Source organism: Temnothorax americanus, unplaced genomic scaffold, assembly GCF_048541705.1.
Source record: "Temnothorax americanus isolate GAGA-0224 unplaced genomic scaffold, ASM4854170v1 Scaffold13, whole genome shotgun sequence".
NCBI lineage: Eukaryota > Metazoa > Arthropoda > Insecta > Hymenoptera > Formicidae > Temnothorax > Temnothorax americanus.
In genome coordinates, this window is record NW_027509264.1 from 3,724,769 (window position 1) to 3,739,618 (window position 14,850).

Consider the following 14,850-nt stretch of genomic DNA (forward strand, 5'->3'; position numbering starts at 1 on the left):
AACAACACTCAATTTTATTCCGCATTTATTTCAATTTTTGAGAATCTAAATGAGATACCGGCTGTTGTTATGCTCAAAGTTCTTACATAAGTAATCTAATTACGCTGTTTAAAGTTAACATTTCATTTGGATTTTGAATTTGCTACATTTTATTGAAGTTTTTATAATATTTAAGATCCGATCATTTTTATAATGAAAATCAATTAATTTGGTAAATCTTTCGCTATGACATCATATCCCAAAGTAGACAACTTTTGATTAGCCAATGTCTTGCAGTATCTAATTATGTTATTAACAAATGGATTTCGCCATTTAAGAAATTGGGGATGATTTAGAAGTCCGTCACGCGGCCTTTTCTCTCCCAGTCGCCGTAACGAGTCGGTTCTGGTCCGCGGGGACCTCCAACTTCGCCCGTTTCTGGATTAGTGTTGTTCGGGAACGGTTCAAGGGGTTCCTTCTCCTGATAGGGATGCTTGCCCTCCTCCAACTCGTCCAATTTCTCTGTCACGTTCAAAGTTCGGTTTTTTGAATCTTTCAAGTCTTTGCTCGCGGGTGAATTTGAGACAAGTCTCTGCGAGCTATTGCGTGCGATAACATACCTATAGAGGTGCGTTCGCGCAGTTTTTTCCTGAATTCACGTAATCTCGGACTCTCGCCGACCTCGTCCGTGCTCTTGGACGAAAATGGACATGGAAATCCTTTTGAAAAGAAAATCAACAAAAAACATTACAAAAGTGTATCTTGTTGTTTCAGCGGACAGACAGAATCGCCGATGTTTGTTCGTCTGCGAATTCATACCTTTCAAGTATAGTCGCAATAAATTACGCGAACAGGTTGAAACTGATGTGCAATTGATTCCTGTCATGCTTCTTTAAATTGGTATTCTACGCTCTCCTCGAAAATCAGATCAAACCCAGTTGATATATATCTGTCTCTTTTCGACCTCGCTGTTTCAGCTCCTTTGAAATTATACGAAAGGTTTGCTATAAGTTACATTTCTACAAAAATTATTTCTAAAACAAAATTTATCAAGAACAATTTGATTTATCCATGTCACGTGAAGAGGGATATGTGGACCGATGTAAAACACGTTAAATGTGGAAGCTATCGTAGCTTGTAAAACTGATTTATTTAAACTCATACCATTCTTTTTTACGTTACAGAATGATGTTTTACATCTAATAACAAATAATACCATGCGTATTAGATTTTCAAATTATTAATAACTGTTTTTTTGACGATTTTGCTTAATGTCACTTTATGTTTGCTACGCTTATATGATAAATATTTCACTGTCTTTATTCAAGCGGGTGCTTTTTTCCAAGAGGATTAATTTACGAATTTAACTGTCCTCGCAAACTGTCGAAGAAAATGTTTACATACTTTTCGCGCAGCGACGATCAGGTTATGTTCAAGAATTTACTTTCAACGGTACGACGTAACATACACACACACACACACACAATCGATTAATGATTTTAATAAATTAAACTGTTCGATAAGATTGATAATTAAGCCGCTAATTAATCGCTGTCGCTCCCATCGTGCGATTGTCCATTTTTAAATCTTACATTTGTATTGTTTTTCCAGTTTTTATTCCACTCTCGTGATTCCTCGCTTCGCTTTGCAGTTTGCACTAAAACTGTGTTTCAAAACTCATCGAAACCGGCCGTCCAAGTATAATGACGTCACAGCGCGAGTGATTATCAAAACAGTTCAATGTAAATTGTTATTTTTGTTGAAATAAAAATCACCTCCGTTATAATAAGGAGCATCTCCTCGCTTTCGCCTTTTGATTTCGCTCCGCGTCGTTCCTTTCGAACGAGACTGCTGTTCTACCGAAAGAAAAAATTACTTGCAAAATACGGGATGAGCGAGAAACAAATTCAAATAAGAAATTTATGTTTTTTTTTCTGCCGATCGTGGGGGGGGGGGGGCCTAGTTGAGACTCTTTATGGAAAAATTCAATTGAAGCGAGTCGCGATACTCCATATCAGGATGCAACGTATATATGTATCCCACTTATGAGATGATAGTTATCGGATTAATTTCTTTTTCAATCGCTTTATTTTGTTTTATACAAAGCGTATACAAAATATACATACATTACAGACATTCTCGTCACTCCGTCGAACAATAACAAAGGTTTCGTTGACACACACACACACACACACACACACACACACACACACACACACACACACACACACACACACACACACACACACACACACACACACACACACACACACACACACACACACACACACACACACACACACACACACACACACACACACACACATCAGTTATAAAATATTACATAAATATATATTTATCTCGCATAAAAAGTAGGCACGCTCGTCTCTTCGCGGTCAAAAAAAGTTCACACTCATTACTCCTATAAATTAAAATATTGTACAATGAGAAGTACGTCCAAGGCACTTATACGTAGGAAGACATATGCATTGCATTAATAGATGAGAAGTAGATGTAACATTTTACATTATTTAGACATTATTTAAGATTATGTCTCTATTTTACAGAACCAATCTGTTTATGGGAATTTTGTCATCGATATTGTAATCGAATATAATGATAAGTAATAGATCCAGGACACTTAAGAAAAAAGGGTACAATTAAAAGAATCAGGTAAGTTAAATCATATTTTATCGGATTATTCTATCTTCCGATTATCTTAATATCGGTTATTATTAGTTAAAATATATGTTTATGACGGTCTTTTTTTTTGTTTTGGATTCTAGACTAACCGCCTAAAGTATCGATATATAATTAAGAATCATCTTGTATAGTAGTTATTAATGTAAATCATGTAAATATGTATGCATATGTGTAAATAATATTTATAATATTGTATTATAAATTATTTAATTACAATTCATATCTCTTCATTTTTAAGCATTCTAGACTTATAATAGCAGCCTTACTTTTCACTTTACGAATTAATAATAATTCTTTCCATTTATAATGAAATATATAGACGGCTGCATCGTGATCAAATAAAATATAAAAAATAATATTAAGAGAAATATAAAAACATTTCTTAAGTGTTATTTTTGTAGATATTACTGTTTAAATTGGAGCTATTATAGTCGATAGTTGGCACTGCAATGTCTATTGCATCCAACTGAAGATTAACATTATAGTTAACATCTTCCAGACCAAGTTATTCACAGATATATCATTTGTTTTAAACAATTACGTTAAAGCAATATTCTGTTATCAGTATTTGTATGTTGCGAACGCAAGATGCGAAGCTGACTCTTCCTATTTTTCTTTTCACATTACGTATTCGAGATAATAATCGTTTAACATATTAACGCGTTCGCTACCACGGTGAGAAAGTAGTAGCGAACGTGTCAACGTATAGGTATCCGTGCAAATCAGGTACATGAAACAAATCGTATGCTCAGGTATATTATATTCATATAAATTTAAGATAAAATAAATAAATTTTCCATAAATGTTCACATACTATTTTATATCTGTGAGTATAACACTCTACGTCCGTCTATAATAATACAAGTGACACGTCGTACCGTATATGAATATAATTATTGCAATGTTTTCACGAAGCAGAAAATTACTTATTTTGTCGAACACAGTTTTGCGTCACATTCACATCTTTGAATTGTGGAACACACACAAGTTATAAATTATATACATTCTTTCATTTAATAAGCGTCTGAGAAGGCAATCTTCTTCTGCCTAGTCTTATTTTAATCATGAGGAATCTCTAAATTTGATGAAAAAACATTACATATATGTATATTAGATTTTATTAGCTATTCGGCACGTTGCAGTTTTTTTAGATCTTAGATTCTGTATTTATTATTGAAGTTATTGTTGAAGATAGAATTTGTAACGCATTAAGTGTTACCGAAATATTAATTGGCGTTTTATGTGCGCGAGATTGTTGCGTATACCGATGGAGGTAGTTTTTCCTAAGCATTTTCAAACAATGAGGCGATAGAACTATTTATAGAAATATTCCGCGCAGAGACTTTCGACGTCGTCATTCAATTTGTTAAACTTGTAAATAATTGCATACGCTTAATACATGTAGCAAAAGTATCACAGAATCTGTTGTTTTACTATTTGCTCTCGAAAAAGTGCTTGAAAAAAATACTGCGTTTAAAATTACTTATATTCTTATTGTAAATCTTAGTCCTATGTTTTCGCGATTAAGTTTACACGAAAATATAAGCTATTTTGTTCGATTCTAAGAATCTCATTTTATATTAATTATCTCTATTAATATAAAAATAACTAACATATAAAAATATATAGTAAATTTACGCATATACCTACAATTTTAAGGCAAGTTCTCATTCAGTAATAATACATTTGTCTCTATCGATGCGCGTGTACGCCTTTAAATAACTCGAATGAGATAAATACCGATTTGAACATCGTCATTCGTAATACGAGGTATATAATACATTCCACAAAATAGCTGCGGTCATGAGACCCGTATAAGTAAACATGCTGGCCCACCAAACAACTTTCTCCCAAGTTTGTATCTCGAGATTTCGAAGGATATTTATGCCTACTAAAAGGCCCGCTACAGCGCCAGCCAAATGGGCCACGTAGCCGATCTGGTCGTTGGTGTCGAGCACATAACGATTGTACACGGCTTGACCGACGTCGACGCTCGTGATAACGAGGAACACTAACAGCTGTAGCACGGCAAATTCCATTTGCGACCAGTTCATTATAATGGTCGCTACATGAGCGGTGATCAACGCGTATACACCACCCGAGGCACCGGCCAGGTAAACCGTCGGATCTGAAACGGACGTACCAAGGGAACCGGCCAGCACTCCGGCTATGTATATTATCAATACTCTCCACCATTTGTGAACCATCTCCAGTGGAATACCCAACATAATTTGTACCAGTAGGTTGACGATCAAATGGAAGACCCTATCGAACACAAAAAGAATTCAAGGAACGTTAAAGTATTCGTTCAATTATTCGTAAATCGTAATATATCTTATACGGAAACGCACACATTGTAAAATAGACGTATACATACCCGACGTGTACAAACATATACGTTAGATACCGCCAGGCTTCGAACCTCTTGTGCGGATTATAAATAAATAACTGAGCCGCTGGTCCTTCTACAGAAAGAGATTTGTGCTTAATCACGTCATACATGAATAAAATGATTTCTATTATCGATATGATTATCATTGCTACAGCTGGCGGACGACAACTGTACTCTTCTTCGTACAGCCCATCTGGATAGTCGCTAGAGTACAGAGAAGATTCCGTTATTGTACTTGATTGTTGCTGTAGACCGTTAAAACGTGCAGAACGGCATCTTTTACTAATCATAGCAGCCTGGGGAGAATCACCAAAGCTCGAAGGAGGAGGAGAAGGTGGTGCGTGCATTACAATACTGATTTGTCGCTGGGGATAATACCTCGATCCCACGGAAGTTTGCCTTTGGGTTGGTCGTTGAGGTATCATACAGTGCAGATATCGTTGCACGATGTGACCGAATATACCCTGCATGTCCTTTCTATGGATCTGAATGTAAGAAAAAGATGAACATGATAATCAGAGATCTCCAAGTTTTACGAAAGGACAGAGGAAGAAAAACAAATATATAAGTTCGAGTACACGTAAGAAATTGAAAGACTCCGACACTAACCATCGCTATAAATTCTGGATATTCCAAGTAACCAGATTCATCCAGATCTGCCTTACGCATTATCGTGCGAACTACCCCAGCAGGGATGTCCTTGGAAAATTCTGGACCGCGTATCATTGCTCTTAGCTCTTGTAGCGATATTTTTCCATCTCCGTCGAGATCATACTTCTCAAAAATAGCTTTCCAATGCTGCAAAATAAACAATAATTAAATATAACGTTATTTTGGCACAAGTATCAAGTGTTTAGCAAGTACTGTATTTTCAGTAAGATTTTTCAGGCTGGACGTTGCCATATGTTGCCAGCAATAATGTATAACATAGAAGTAACGTTCCCCGAATAAATATACCTTTCCTTACAAATGAATCATACGCCGAAGCTTGTTAATTCACGTAGGTATGAGTCATTTGTAAGGGAAACCAAGCTTGCAAGCGGAAATAAGTAATCGCAGAAGAGTAAGAGAAAGAAAAGAAGCTTTAATAAAACATAACGAACATATTTTAACGCGTTATTTTCAATTATATCATTTTACACGTTTTAATAATAATATACAATTAAAGCAAAGCAAGAATTTTATATCTCTTAAAAAATATTTCTCTCTTGAAAAAAAAAAGCTTGAAAGCATTGACAAAATAATGCCTCTGTACCATCGATTTCTGATATCGCTAAACACGAAATATCACTTACAGCTTCATTGTACTGCAGTGGGATGGTCACCGCAGTCTCGCCCTCTCGACTAGTCGACATCCTTATCAATTTGAAACCTCTGCAAAGTAAACATCAGATAATCAGTACGCGAACATTCCACGTCTCACTAGAGTTTTGCAAAAAGCTTCATTCGTGGATCTTAAAGCTAGAACGTCATGGCAGATCTCTCACTCATCCGGGTCTCTGTCTCCGAATTGTGCCTGTTGCTATCGGGCGTTCACTTACCGACCGATAAGAGACCTACGTGGGAGGGACCTCGAGAATTTGTTGCCGAGGAGGCGGAACCCTGGGTTCGTCGCACCTGGAGGACCGCGTCGCGAGGCGGACGTGTTACGATCTAAACGATCGCAGATCAACGGACACAGGGAACACGTTTTACCTCTGACAAGTCGGACACGGGAGACGTCAACGTGCACGTAGCAGCTCGTTCGCTCGCACGAGGAGAAGGCGCGACACTCGCCCCGTCACGCACCCGGGCTACTCCGCTCAACGAGAACGGAACGAGGGACAGCCGGACGGGCAACAAGCGCGGCCCACCCGCACGCACCTGCGCCGCCCGTGGCATTTCCCGCGGTATCGAGCGGTCACTCGGACCCGATAACGCCGCGGTGACACATTATCCCTTATCTCTCTCGCAGATAAGCCGTGTGGGAAGTCAATAGGGACGCGCCGCGGCCGCCGCGCCGTGTGCGGCGTGCGGCGTGCGGCGTCCTGCTGTCAATCGTCCATGACGTCACGGGTGGTCGCGGGACCCATGCCGCATCAGCCGCATGCCCGATGCCGCCGCGCCGTCCGGCCGTCCCACCTGTTGGCCGTCGCGTGTCGCGTGGTCGCGTCGCTAGATCGCTACGACGCGCGCGCTATCGTATCAAATTCTATGTGCATATGTGTGCACGGCGTGTTTTAACGTACATACCCTAACCTTCGAGATTCGGAGCAGGCTGCGAAAGGTCGAGGGCCGAGCGACGGGGGAAAAGCCCGAGAACTCTCGCCGAGACCGAGACGGCTCAGGCTCAGACGCTCCAGACGACGCGACGCGACGGCCCGGGAAACCTCGAGAGGGAGAGACGCGGAAGGAAGACTGAAGAGTGAAGAGACGCGCCGCTGACCTTTACTGCCTCGCTCCCGTCGCTCTCTTTCTCTCTCTCTGTCTCTCTTTCTTCCCGGAATCGGATTTTCCACGCTCGAATGCTCGACCTCGGACAGGCAGGTGTCGATTCGAGAGAGAGCGAGCGAGCGAGCGAGCGAGAGTTAACGGTATCGTTTCGAACGGCCGCGTCTTCCTGCCGAGCCGAGCCGCGACGAGTGCGACACGACATTCCGAGCCTTCCGAGGACAGTCCGGTGAAGACCCAGAAGACCGCGAGGTTAATCGGCCTACTTTTCTCTTTCGTCTCTTTCGCAGGGCCCCGGCCTCCGCTTCGAGGAACGGACTCCGATCTGGTGATCCCGCGAATTCAGGGCTCTCCTCGGCGGGACGGCTTTCTCTTCTTCTCAACCGAGCCGCCTTCTGACCGTACTCTTTCTCTCTTTGTTTTTTTCCTCTTCCTCAATCGTACAGGATGGATAGACAATAGCCGGGTATAGCTTATTCTTTTTTTAACCGGACCGCCCGGCGTTCTTTTTTTAGTTGTACATATGTATGTGTACCGCGGGACGTGTCGAGTGTGTAGACAATGCTTCGAATTAAGAAGAGAAAGAGAAAGAAAGAGAGAGAGAGAAAGATTTTCCGCTTTATTCGAACCGCTTGTCTTTTTTTTTTTTGTAGATACAGGATGTATGCTAGACAATTCAAGGTTTTCGCGATGCGACGCACGTCGAAGGTGTTTTACGCCGCTCGGTCGTACGGAGAACGCCCGTCGGGAAACACACAAACGCATTTAATCGCGAGAAGTCGCGGCATCGATCGTTTACCGAGGTATTTATCGACGTAACGCATCGCTCTGACTCATTGGAAACTTGCTAATGAAGCTATTAAAAGAAATATCGAGAGAGAGAGAGAAAGAGAGAGACTCTTTACACGCGCGCGCGGCATAAAGATTAAAGAATATGCCTGTCACGATCACGTATTGTTCGTGTAAATGCAAATCTAAATGCAGATATTATACATTTTTCATGTCAACAATGATATTTTTTCAAGTTAACTAACGGAGTATGTATTCTTCTTTCCCGCGGCGACGGCGGCGCGGCGGCAGACATCACCCGAAGCCCGAAGCAGGAGGCACCTCGAATGTTCGAACGGCTTGAATTAGTCGAATTTCGCGATGACGATGCTCTACCAGCTACCAGCGCGAGCGGTGACGGGTGAGGTTGCCTAGCGACGTTACGAATCAACAAACGAGCCACCCCGAGATCATTGACAGCCGCCGCGCGCCGTAGCTTATTCAGCGTTCCGAAGTTCCGATTCAGTTTTTGTAACAATAATCAAGTGAGAAATGGCGAAAGAGAGAATGAAAATAGCGGCGAGCTACAGAGTGAACGAACCGATACGTAACTTGAAGATAAGGTGTGTGTCTTATGTATTTAGATGCGTGACGTAAATTGAAATCGTAATATTAACCGAAGCAAAGTATTTCATTTTCTGTCCTTTCTTACACGCGACGTGTGTACATATTTATAACTTTGATTAGAAATTTCAATTGGATTAAATTGAATATAACGTAAAAAATAAAACTGCACGTGTGCGCCTGCAGAATTTTCTGCAATATGACTAATGCTTCTTATATAGCGCTAAATCAGCGGGAGACTTCCGAAGGCTAGAAGGCGGCTGTGATATATTGATTCTCTGTATCCGAGTAGGTTTATGTAATCGATTAAAAAAAACAAGCGCTTATAGTGCACACATTTATTTAAATTAAACATTCTGGTTTACATAATTATGATGTACGAAATATTATGAAATTTTATATTCTTGTTAAATCTCATAAAAAGCCGATTAACATAAATCTCTTTGTATACGTGGAAATAAAAAAGAGCTATGATTATTTTTATGTGGTGGACATTGAATTCATTTTCACGTTGCAGAAAATTCCGCAATTCCGTGAAAATTGATCGAAGACTCGAAGGTTGAAACGAAGGAGAGAGCTTACTTGTTCGATGCGGTAATAATATAAACCTCCGACATCGAGACATTATGTAACTATCCTGCGTATACGCCGGCTACCTTTCCTTCATGCATAGCCACTAACATTTGTCTCAATGATTATATCTTTTGTTCTGAGACAATGAGATTTCTGTGTTTTTCGCGAATTGATCCGTTATTTTCCAAAGAAATGTTGTCAAATTTGGTCGATGTCGTTCTCGTAGTAAATAATGTAAAATTTTTAATTCGTAGAAAATTATGTTATCGAGCATTATTTCATTTACTGGAGCGTAAGAAATCTGATGAAAAACGTATGAGAAATTGAAGTTGAAAAATATTCTTTAATAATTTAACAAGATACGTTCGAGATATTTATATCTCTCTGTGCCACGTGTTTATCTTCCTTATTGAGAAAATTTTAGATGTAACGTCCTTGACGTAAGAGTTACGTAAAGCTATTTACAGGCTTTTAACTCCATTCTCATAATTAATTCGTAATCACCAACGTGGGTAAGAAGCGAAGATAAAATAGCGATTGAATCTTCCGATCCCACAGAATCAGAATGAATCTTGGGCATCCGGCCGCGAACCACACAGGATTTTCCAAATTACACCAGATTTCATTTCGTCGGCATTCATTTGTTGTTTCAGAGTGCGAGTCGTGCAGGAGAGGTCCCCGCTGGCCGAGTTGCTAGCCGAGGAGCCTGAGTGCGGCGAGACCAGAGACTCCAATTTCTTGGAGGAGGAGGATCATATTTTTAGCTGGCAGGACAAGGTGTTCGGCCCGTTCGAGATCGATTTCTATGCAGACGAGAAGAATTGCCTGACCGATTGTCAGCGAGAGTGCCACCGACGTATACGCGACGAGCAGCTGCAAGGTTCACGTTTGTACTCGTACACGGAAAACGATCCCTATTATGCCGATGACGACCTCCTGACGGTGCCTTACAGGCAGGGATTTAATTGTTGGATATCGTATAAATGTTTGTCATTTGATTGTAGAGTTCCGGCAAAATTTTTATCGCGACGTTTATCTTGAAGTAAATCACATTGACATCTTTTTTTTTAAATAAATTAATTATTTAAAGGATTAGAAACAAGATAAGCATAAAGGATAATCTAAATTATTATTTCCATTTTTCTAAAACAAAAAGATTTCGGTAACACGGAAGTTTCTTTTTCATTCAAGATCGAGAAAGATACAAAATCATCAAGATTTATATTTCTGGAGTTTGTTGCGCGTCGAGTTCGGGGTATTGCAAAACATTGGAGAACGTGTGGGTTATGGTTTCTTTTCGTAACTTTCGGAAATTGTAAATATTTTTACTCTCGCTCGCAGATCGTATTTGTCCGTGAAGAACGAGACCGCGTTGCCAGCCATGCGGAATCGCAAAACCTTCCGGGAGCGATATAACAAAAACGTGGTGGATGACAAAATCACGGATACCAAGATCCGATCGAGCCATTATCTTTATACCGAACGTACCACCATGCGCGTGATGGCCGATCTTTCGCGCAAGGACGAGCCCGCGATCGTCGGGTCGACGGACTCGGAGACGCTGCTCTGCACGGTGACGTACGACGAGGCGCGCAAACTGCTGACGATTAGCCCCGATTTCACGATCGACGACGAGCAGCACTACAACGTCACCAACGGTTACGGCGTCAAGTTTAATTATCAAATCGAGCACGTTTCCGAGGGGCGAACACCGCTGGAATTGCAGGAGCACCGCGAAAACGCGCGGCGTGTAAGTATGCGGCTATTTACGACGCGTATGATCGGCATACCAAACTTTCGCGTCATCGCACGCGCACCGATCAAAAAGACCGTCTTTTCGTGGAAAGACCAATCTCGGCATTCCCGAGCGACGTCCGTTTATTTGCCTCACAACGCAGTTACATTAATAACCGATAATTCTTACCGCTCTGACTCATTACTCTCTTTCTTTCTCTCTCTCTCCTTTTCTTTCCTTTTCTGACGTCTGTATTAACATAGTATCATTTCTAATTTATTTAATGATTTATAATTGATTATTTATTTAATTAATAATCAATATGCTATTATAATAATTTTTGACATATATTATTTGAGTAGCGAATAGTAAGAAACAAAATTAGAAGCGCGTTTTTTTTTTATTATCGCTTAAATTAAATTCATTAATTTTATTTATTCAGTATCAGACTAATTTTTCAGATCATAATGATATATAGTTATATTAATAAGCGAGGATCGAAAAAATGAGACAGATATATATATATATTATTTCAAGAATGGTATTGCTCAACAAATGTTCATATCGGTTTTAGACGTATGTAACATGATGCTCGTCATCATTACTTTGCGAAAAACAAACTACAATAAGAGGTGTGGTGCATAATTACTCGCAACAATGACGCTTATCGGTAACTATTTTCAACATTTCCACATAGTTAGAAATCATATAGGAGAAACACTTTATTATCTTTTCAAATATGATTTTGATACGAAGGGTAAGAAAATTGTACACTATTAAGAGTCGTTAAATTATCACGATACAGCGATTAATTAATAAAATTGGTTTATTTTAAATTATATAAATTTATAGGAGATATTGCAATTGTAATAAATCAATTGCGTAATATCGAGCAAAGACAATTATTTATACGTAAATTGCATAAATACGAATAATGTAATTTATTTCGATTCAAAAGCCGAATGGTTGTTTTTACTTTTTGTAGAAGCAGTTTCCAATTATGCAGTAATGTCCGGTCAAGTACGGGCAAACGTGACGCGGCACGTGGAGAGCCGGGCGACGCCGTTTATCGAATGTTTATCAAGTTGGATGAGGCGCGATGAGGCAATTTGATGATACATATTATCCATTCGCTTCTAAGTTTGATAGCTGCCTGCCGGCAGAAAAAAAAAACGCTGCAAAACCGTCGCGATACAGCAACCGGGAGTTTATCATTATCCAGTATCTAGTATCAAGAGGACGTTGCAAAAAAGTGTTTCGCGGTCGCTCGCGCGAGCGCGCTATCGAAAACCTTTGCAGGTCGCTTAGAAAGGGAGGAAAAAAAAAAGAAAACAGATTCGTACATACCCTACGTAGGAAATTTCTGAGATTTGACGCATTGCTCGCTGGTGGTAGAACATGATCATGCTGTGCCGTTATGTATACACTGGTAACTGTCCCCGATACTCTGCGCGAATTACGGCATCTTCACGGAAAATCTGTCAATTCACCGATGTTCTTTCTCTCTTCCGGTTGTTCGAGACACACCCAATGATTTTGCGGCCGATCGATTTCCTCGTCATACTTTCGGGCATGATGGGGCAGCCAGCGAGACCGAACTCTTGCTAACCGGCATATATTAATGATAATCACGGTAGGCGCGTATGTTTTTTTTTTTTTTTTTTTTTTTACAAAGGCGCGCACGTGCCCGCCGAGCCCGAGTTGATCACCGCACTTCCTACGATCGACTGAATCCTATGGTTCTCCGACTGTCTTCTTGAACGCTTCAACGCTCTCTTCCGTGAGGCTGTATGTTAGTATGTAGCGCTATCAGCCTATACGTGTGTATATACAGTTTATACGTGCACAGTGGGGCAGGAATATATCTGCGAACATAGAAGCGGCTTTCGCACACTGTCCTACAGCAGTAGTAGAGAGCTTACGCTTTATCACTGCAGTTCGCTGCAAAGCGGCGATAAGTGAATATTAATTTGCGCGCTTGTTTCGTAACTATTCGATCGAGTTCGAGATAGTTACGATACGTATAGATGTGAGAATCTTTTTAAAATCCGTTTCGTAATTTAAGTAAGCCGAATCTTCGAATGTTAGCTCGCTCAGCAAATTTTTATTATTAAAAATGATCTCTCTCTTTTGGTCTCTTATTAATAAAGATTGATACAATGAAGAAATTAATATACAGCGATTTCTTCTGTAAACTTGGTTAAATAATTATTATGTTAAAAATAATCAAATATATAATATATTTTACAATGTGCAGCATTTCAAAAATTCTTAACTGAATAAATGAATTGTGTGTTAATGAAATATTAATTAGTAATGAATTAAATATTGAAATTAATATTTTTCTCGTTACAGGAAGTACAACAGCAGCTTGCTCATAAAGAAGCCGAGTTATACAAGGAGTTGGAATTGCCACCACCAAATTCATCCACACTATTCATATGCTTGGATATTGCGTCAGCTCATGACTTCTCTTATGACGGATTGTTTGTTACCTATTTCATCGATTTGCCGCAACATTGGAGTACAAAACAGAAAGAGAGATTGTTCGGCAGAACTCAGAAGTGCCTTTTAGAAAACGGAACGGCGCATTTTAGTTATTGTACGGACATATCCTTGCATTATCCGTCAAATGAATTTCAACAATCAAGCGGCGGTGCATCGTCACTCTGGCCTCGTCTATTACTCTCCGCAGCATCTCTGGATAGTTGGACCAGGTAATTACGCAGAACGCCTTGTTTCTCGATATTGATTTTTACATCTTTTATTTAGCTGAAAACTTTTATATTGCATTTTATACTTTTATACATTTTTTTTTCTAATTGTCGGCAATATATTGTAATTTATAGACATAGAAATTATAAAATATTGTCCTGTTTTAATATAGATATCGAATAGAGGGTTACGCCGCATTGCCAATACCAATGACGCCTGGTAGATACAAACTTACGGTTCCTACATGGCGCGCAAAAGGAAGTATTATCGACACCTTGAGACGATTTTTTGTTGGTGGCTCTTACGAGCTGGAGGATATAACATATTGTGGTATTCCAATGGGCCACGAGGGCAAAGTTTTAGACAAATCAAACTTGAAAGTCGTACCGAGCGGAGATATTGTAATTTATATGAATATAATACTACAAAGTAGTACGCACACAAAACGTTCCAATTATCAAAGAGATGACTCGGATAAAGTGAGCACCGATACACTTATGAATAACGTTGAAAATGTCCTTGAACAATTTAAAGCGGCTAAAGAACGTATGATACGAATAAGAGCGATGAATTCTTAGAGTTAAATTATTCTATAATTCTAATGACGATTAAAAAGACTGATCGATAAAATTAATATCCGTCGTAATTTAATTTTATATTAAATAATAATATACATTTAAAATAGTACATGTATTATATATATAATGTAAATTAAAATGGAAATTTAATTGTATGAAATATATGTAAGAGAAATATAAGAGATGATTTTTTATATTGTCCGTTGTATGCAATTATTGTTGATAAATTTCAATTGTTTTTTTGTTTATATAGCCAACAGTAGAGGCTTCTTTTAGAAAAACGAACCTCCTCTAATTCACAGCTATTCCGAGAGAGGTCTCACTTTAGCAAGTGGTGTTCCAAAACTCATCGA

At 39.4% G+C, this 14,850-nt stretch overlaps 3 protein-coding genes across 14 annotated transcripts; 1 reads left to right on the plus strand and 2 right to left on the minus strand.

Moving 5' to 3' along the window:
- Window positions 1-8: 8 nt before the first annotated feature.
- Window positions 9-1,920, minus strand: LOC143894052 (succinate dehydrogenase assembly factor 4, mitochondrial). 2 transcript variants are annotated; one of them, XM_077400081.1, is made up of 4 exons: window positions 1,572-1,920; window positions 799-959; window positions 600-698; window positions 9-501 (listed from the first exon to the last, which is right to left on the minus strand). In XM_077400081.1, exons 2-4 carry the CDS (start codon window positions 863-865, stop codon window positions 332-334), a joined length of 336 nt encoding a protein of 111 aa, XP_077256207.1. In that variant the 5' UTR covers window positions 866-959; window positions 1,572-1,920; the 3' UTR covers window positions 9-331. The 2 variants fall into 2 exon arrangements, with proteins under 2 accessions (XP_077256207.1, XP_077256208.1); XM_077400082.1 differs by having other exon boundaries at window positions 1,384-1,920.
- A 1,862-nt stretch (window positions 1,921-3,782) lies between these two features.
- On the minus strand, window positions 3,783-13,221 carry Rho-4 (rhomboid-4). Of its 7 annotated transcripts, XM_077400067.1 has the most exons (6): window positions 12,552-13,218; window positions 6,370-6,448; window positions 5,684-5,872; window positions 5,453-5,559; window positions 5,060-5,278; window positions 3,783-4,947 (listed from the first exon to the last, which is right to left on the minus strand). In XM_077400067.1, the coding sequence occupies exons 1-6, from the start codon at window positions 12,608-12,610 to the stop codon at window positions 4,437-4,439; spliced, it is 1,164 nt and encodes a 387-aa protein (XP_077256193.1). In that variant the 5' UTR covers window positions 12,611-13,218; the 3' UTR covers window positions 3,783-4,436. The 7 variants fall into 7 exon arrangements, with proteins under 7 accessions (XP_077256193.1, XP_077256187.1, XP_077256188.1 ...); XM_077400061.1 differs by having other exon boundaries at window positions 5,060-5,559; window positions 12,552-13,221; XM_077400062.1 differs by lacking the exon at window positions 12,552-13,218 and adding an exon at window positions 8,539-8,603 and having other exon boundaries at window positions 5,060-5,559.
- Mks1 (Meckel syndrome, type 1) lies at window positions 7,378-14,695 on the plus strand. Of its 5 annotated transcripts, none has more exons than XM_077400057.1 (6): window positions 7,378-8,895; window positions 9,414-9,490; window positions 10,123-10,422; window positions 10,811-11,219; window positions 13,560-13,921; window positions 14,092-14,695. In XM_077400057.1, the coding sequence occupies exons 2-6, from the start codon at window positions 9,486-9,488 to the stop codon at window positions 14,495-14,497; spliced, it is 1,482 nt and encodes a 493-aa protein (XP_077256183.1). In that variant the 5' UTR covers window positions 7,378-8,895; window positions 9,414-9,485; the 3' UTR covers window positions 14,498-14,695. The 5 variants fall into 5 exon arrangements, with proteins under 5 accessions (XP_077256183.1, XP_077256181.1, XP_077256182.1 ...); XM_077400055.1 differs by lacking the exon at window positions 9,414-9,490 and having other exon boundaries at window positions 7,378-8,307; window positions 8,530-8,895; XM_077400056.1 differs by lacking the exon at window positions 9,414-9,490 and having other exon boundaries at window positions 7,378-8,307; window positions 8,585-8,895.
- The last annotated feature ends 155 nt before the right edge of the window (window positions 14,696-14,850 follow it).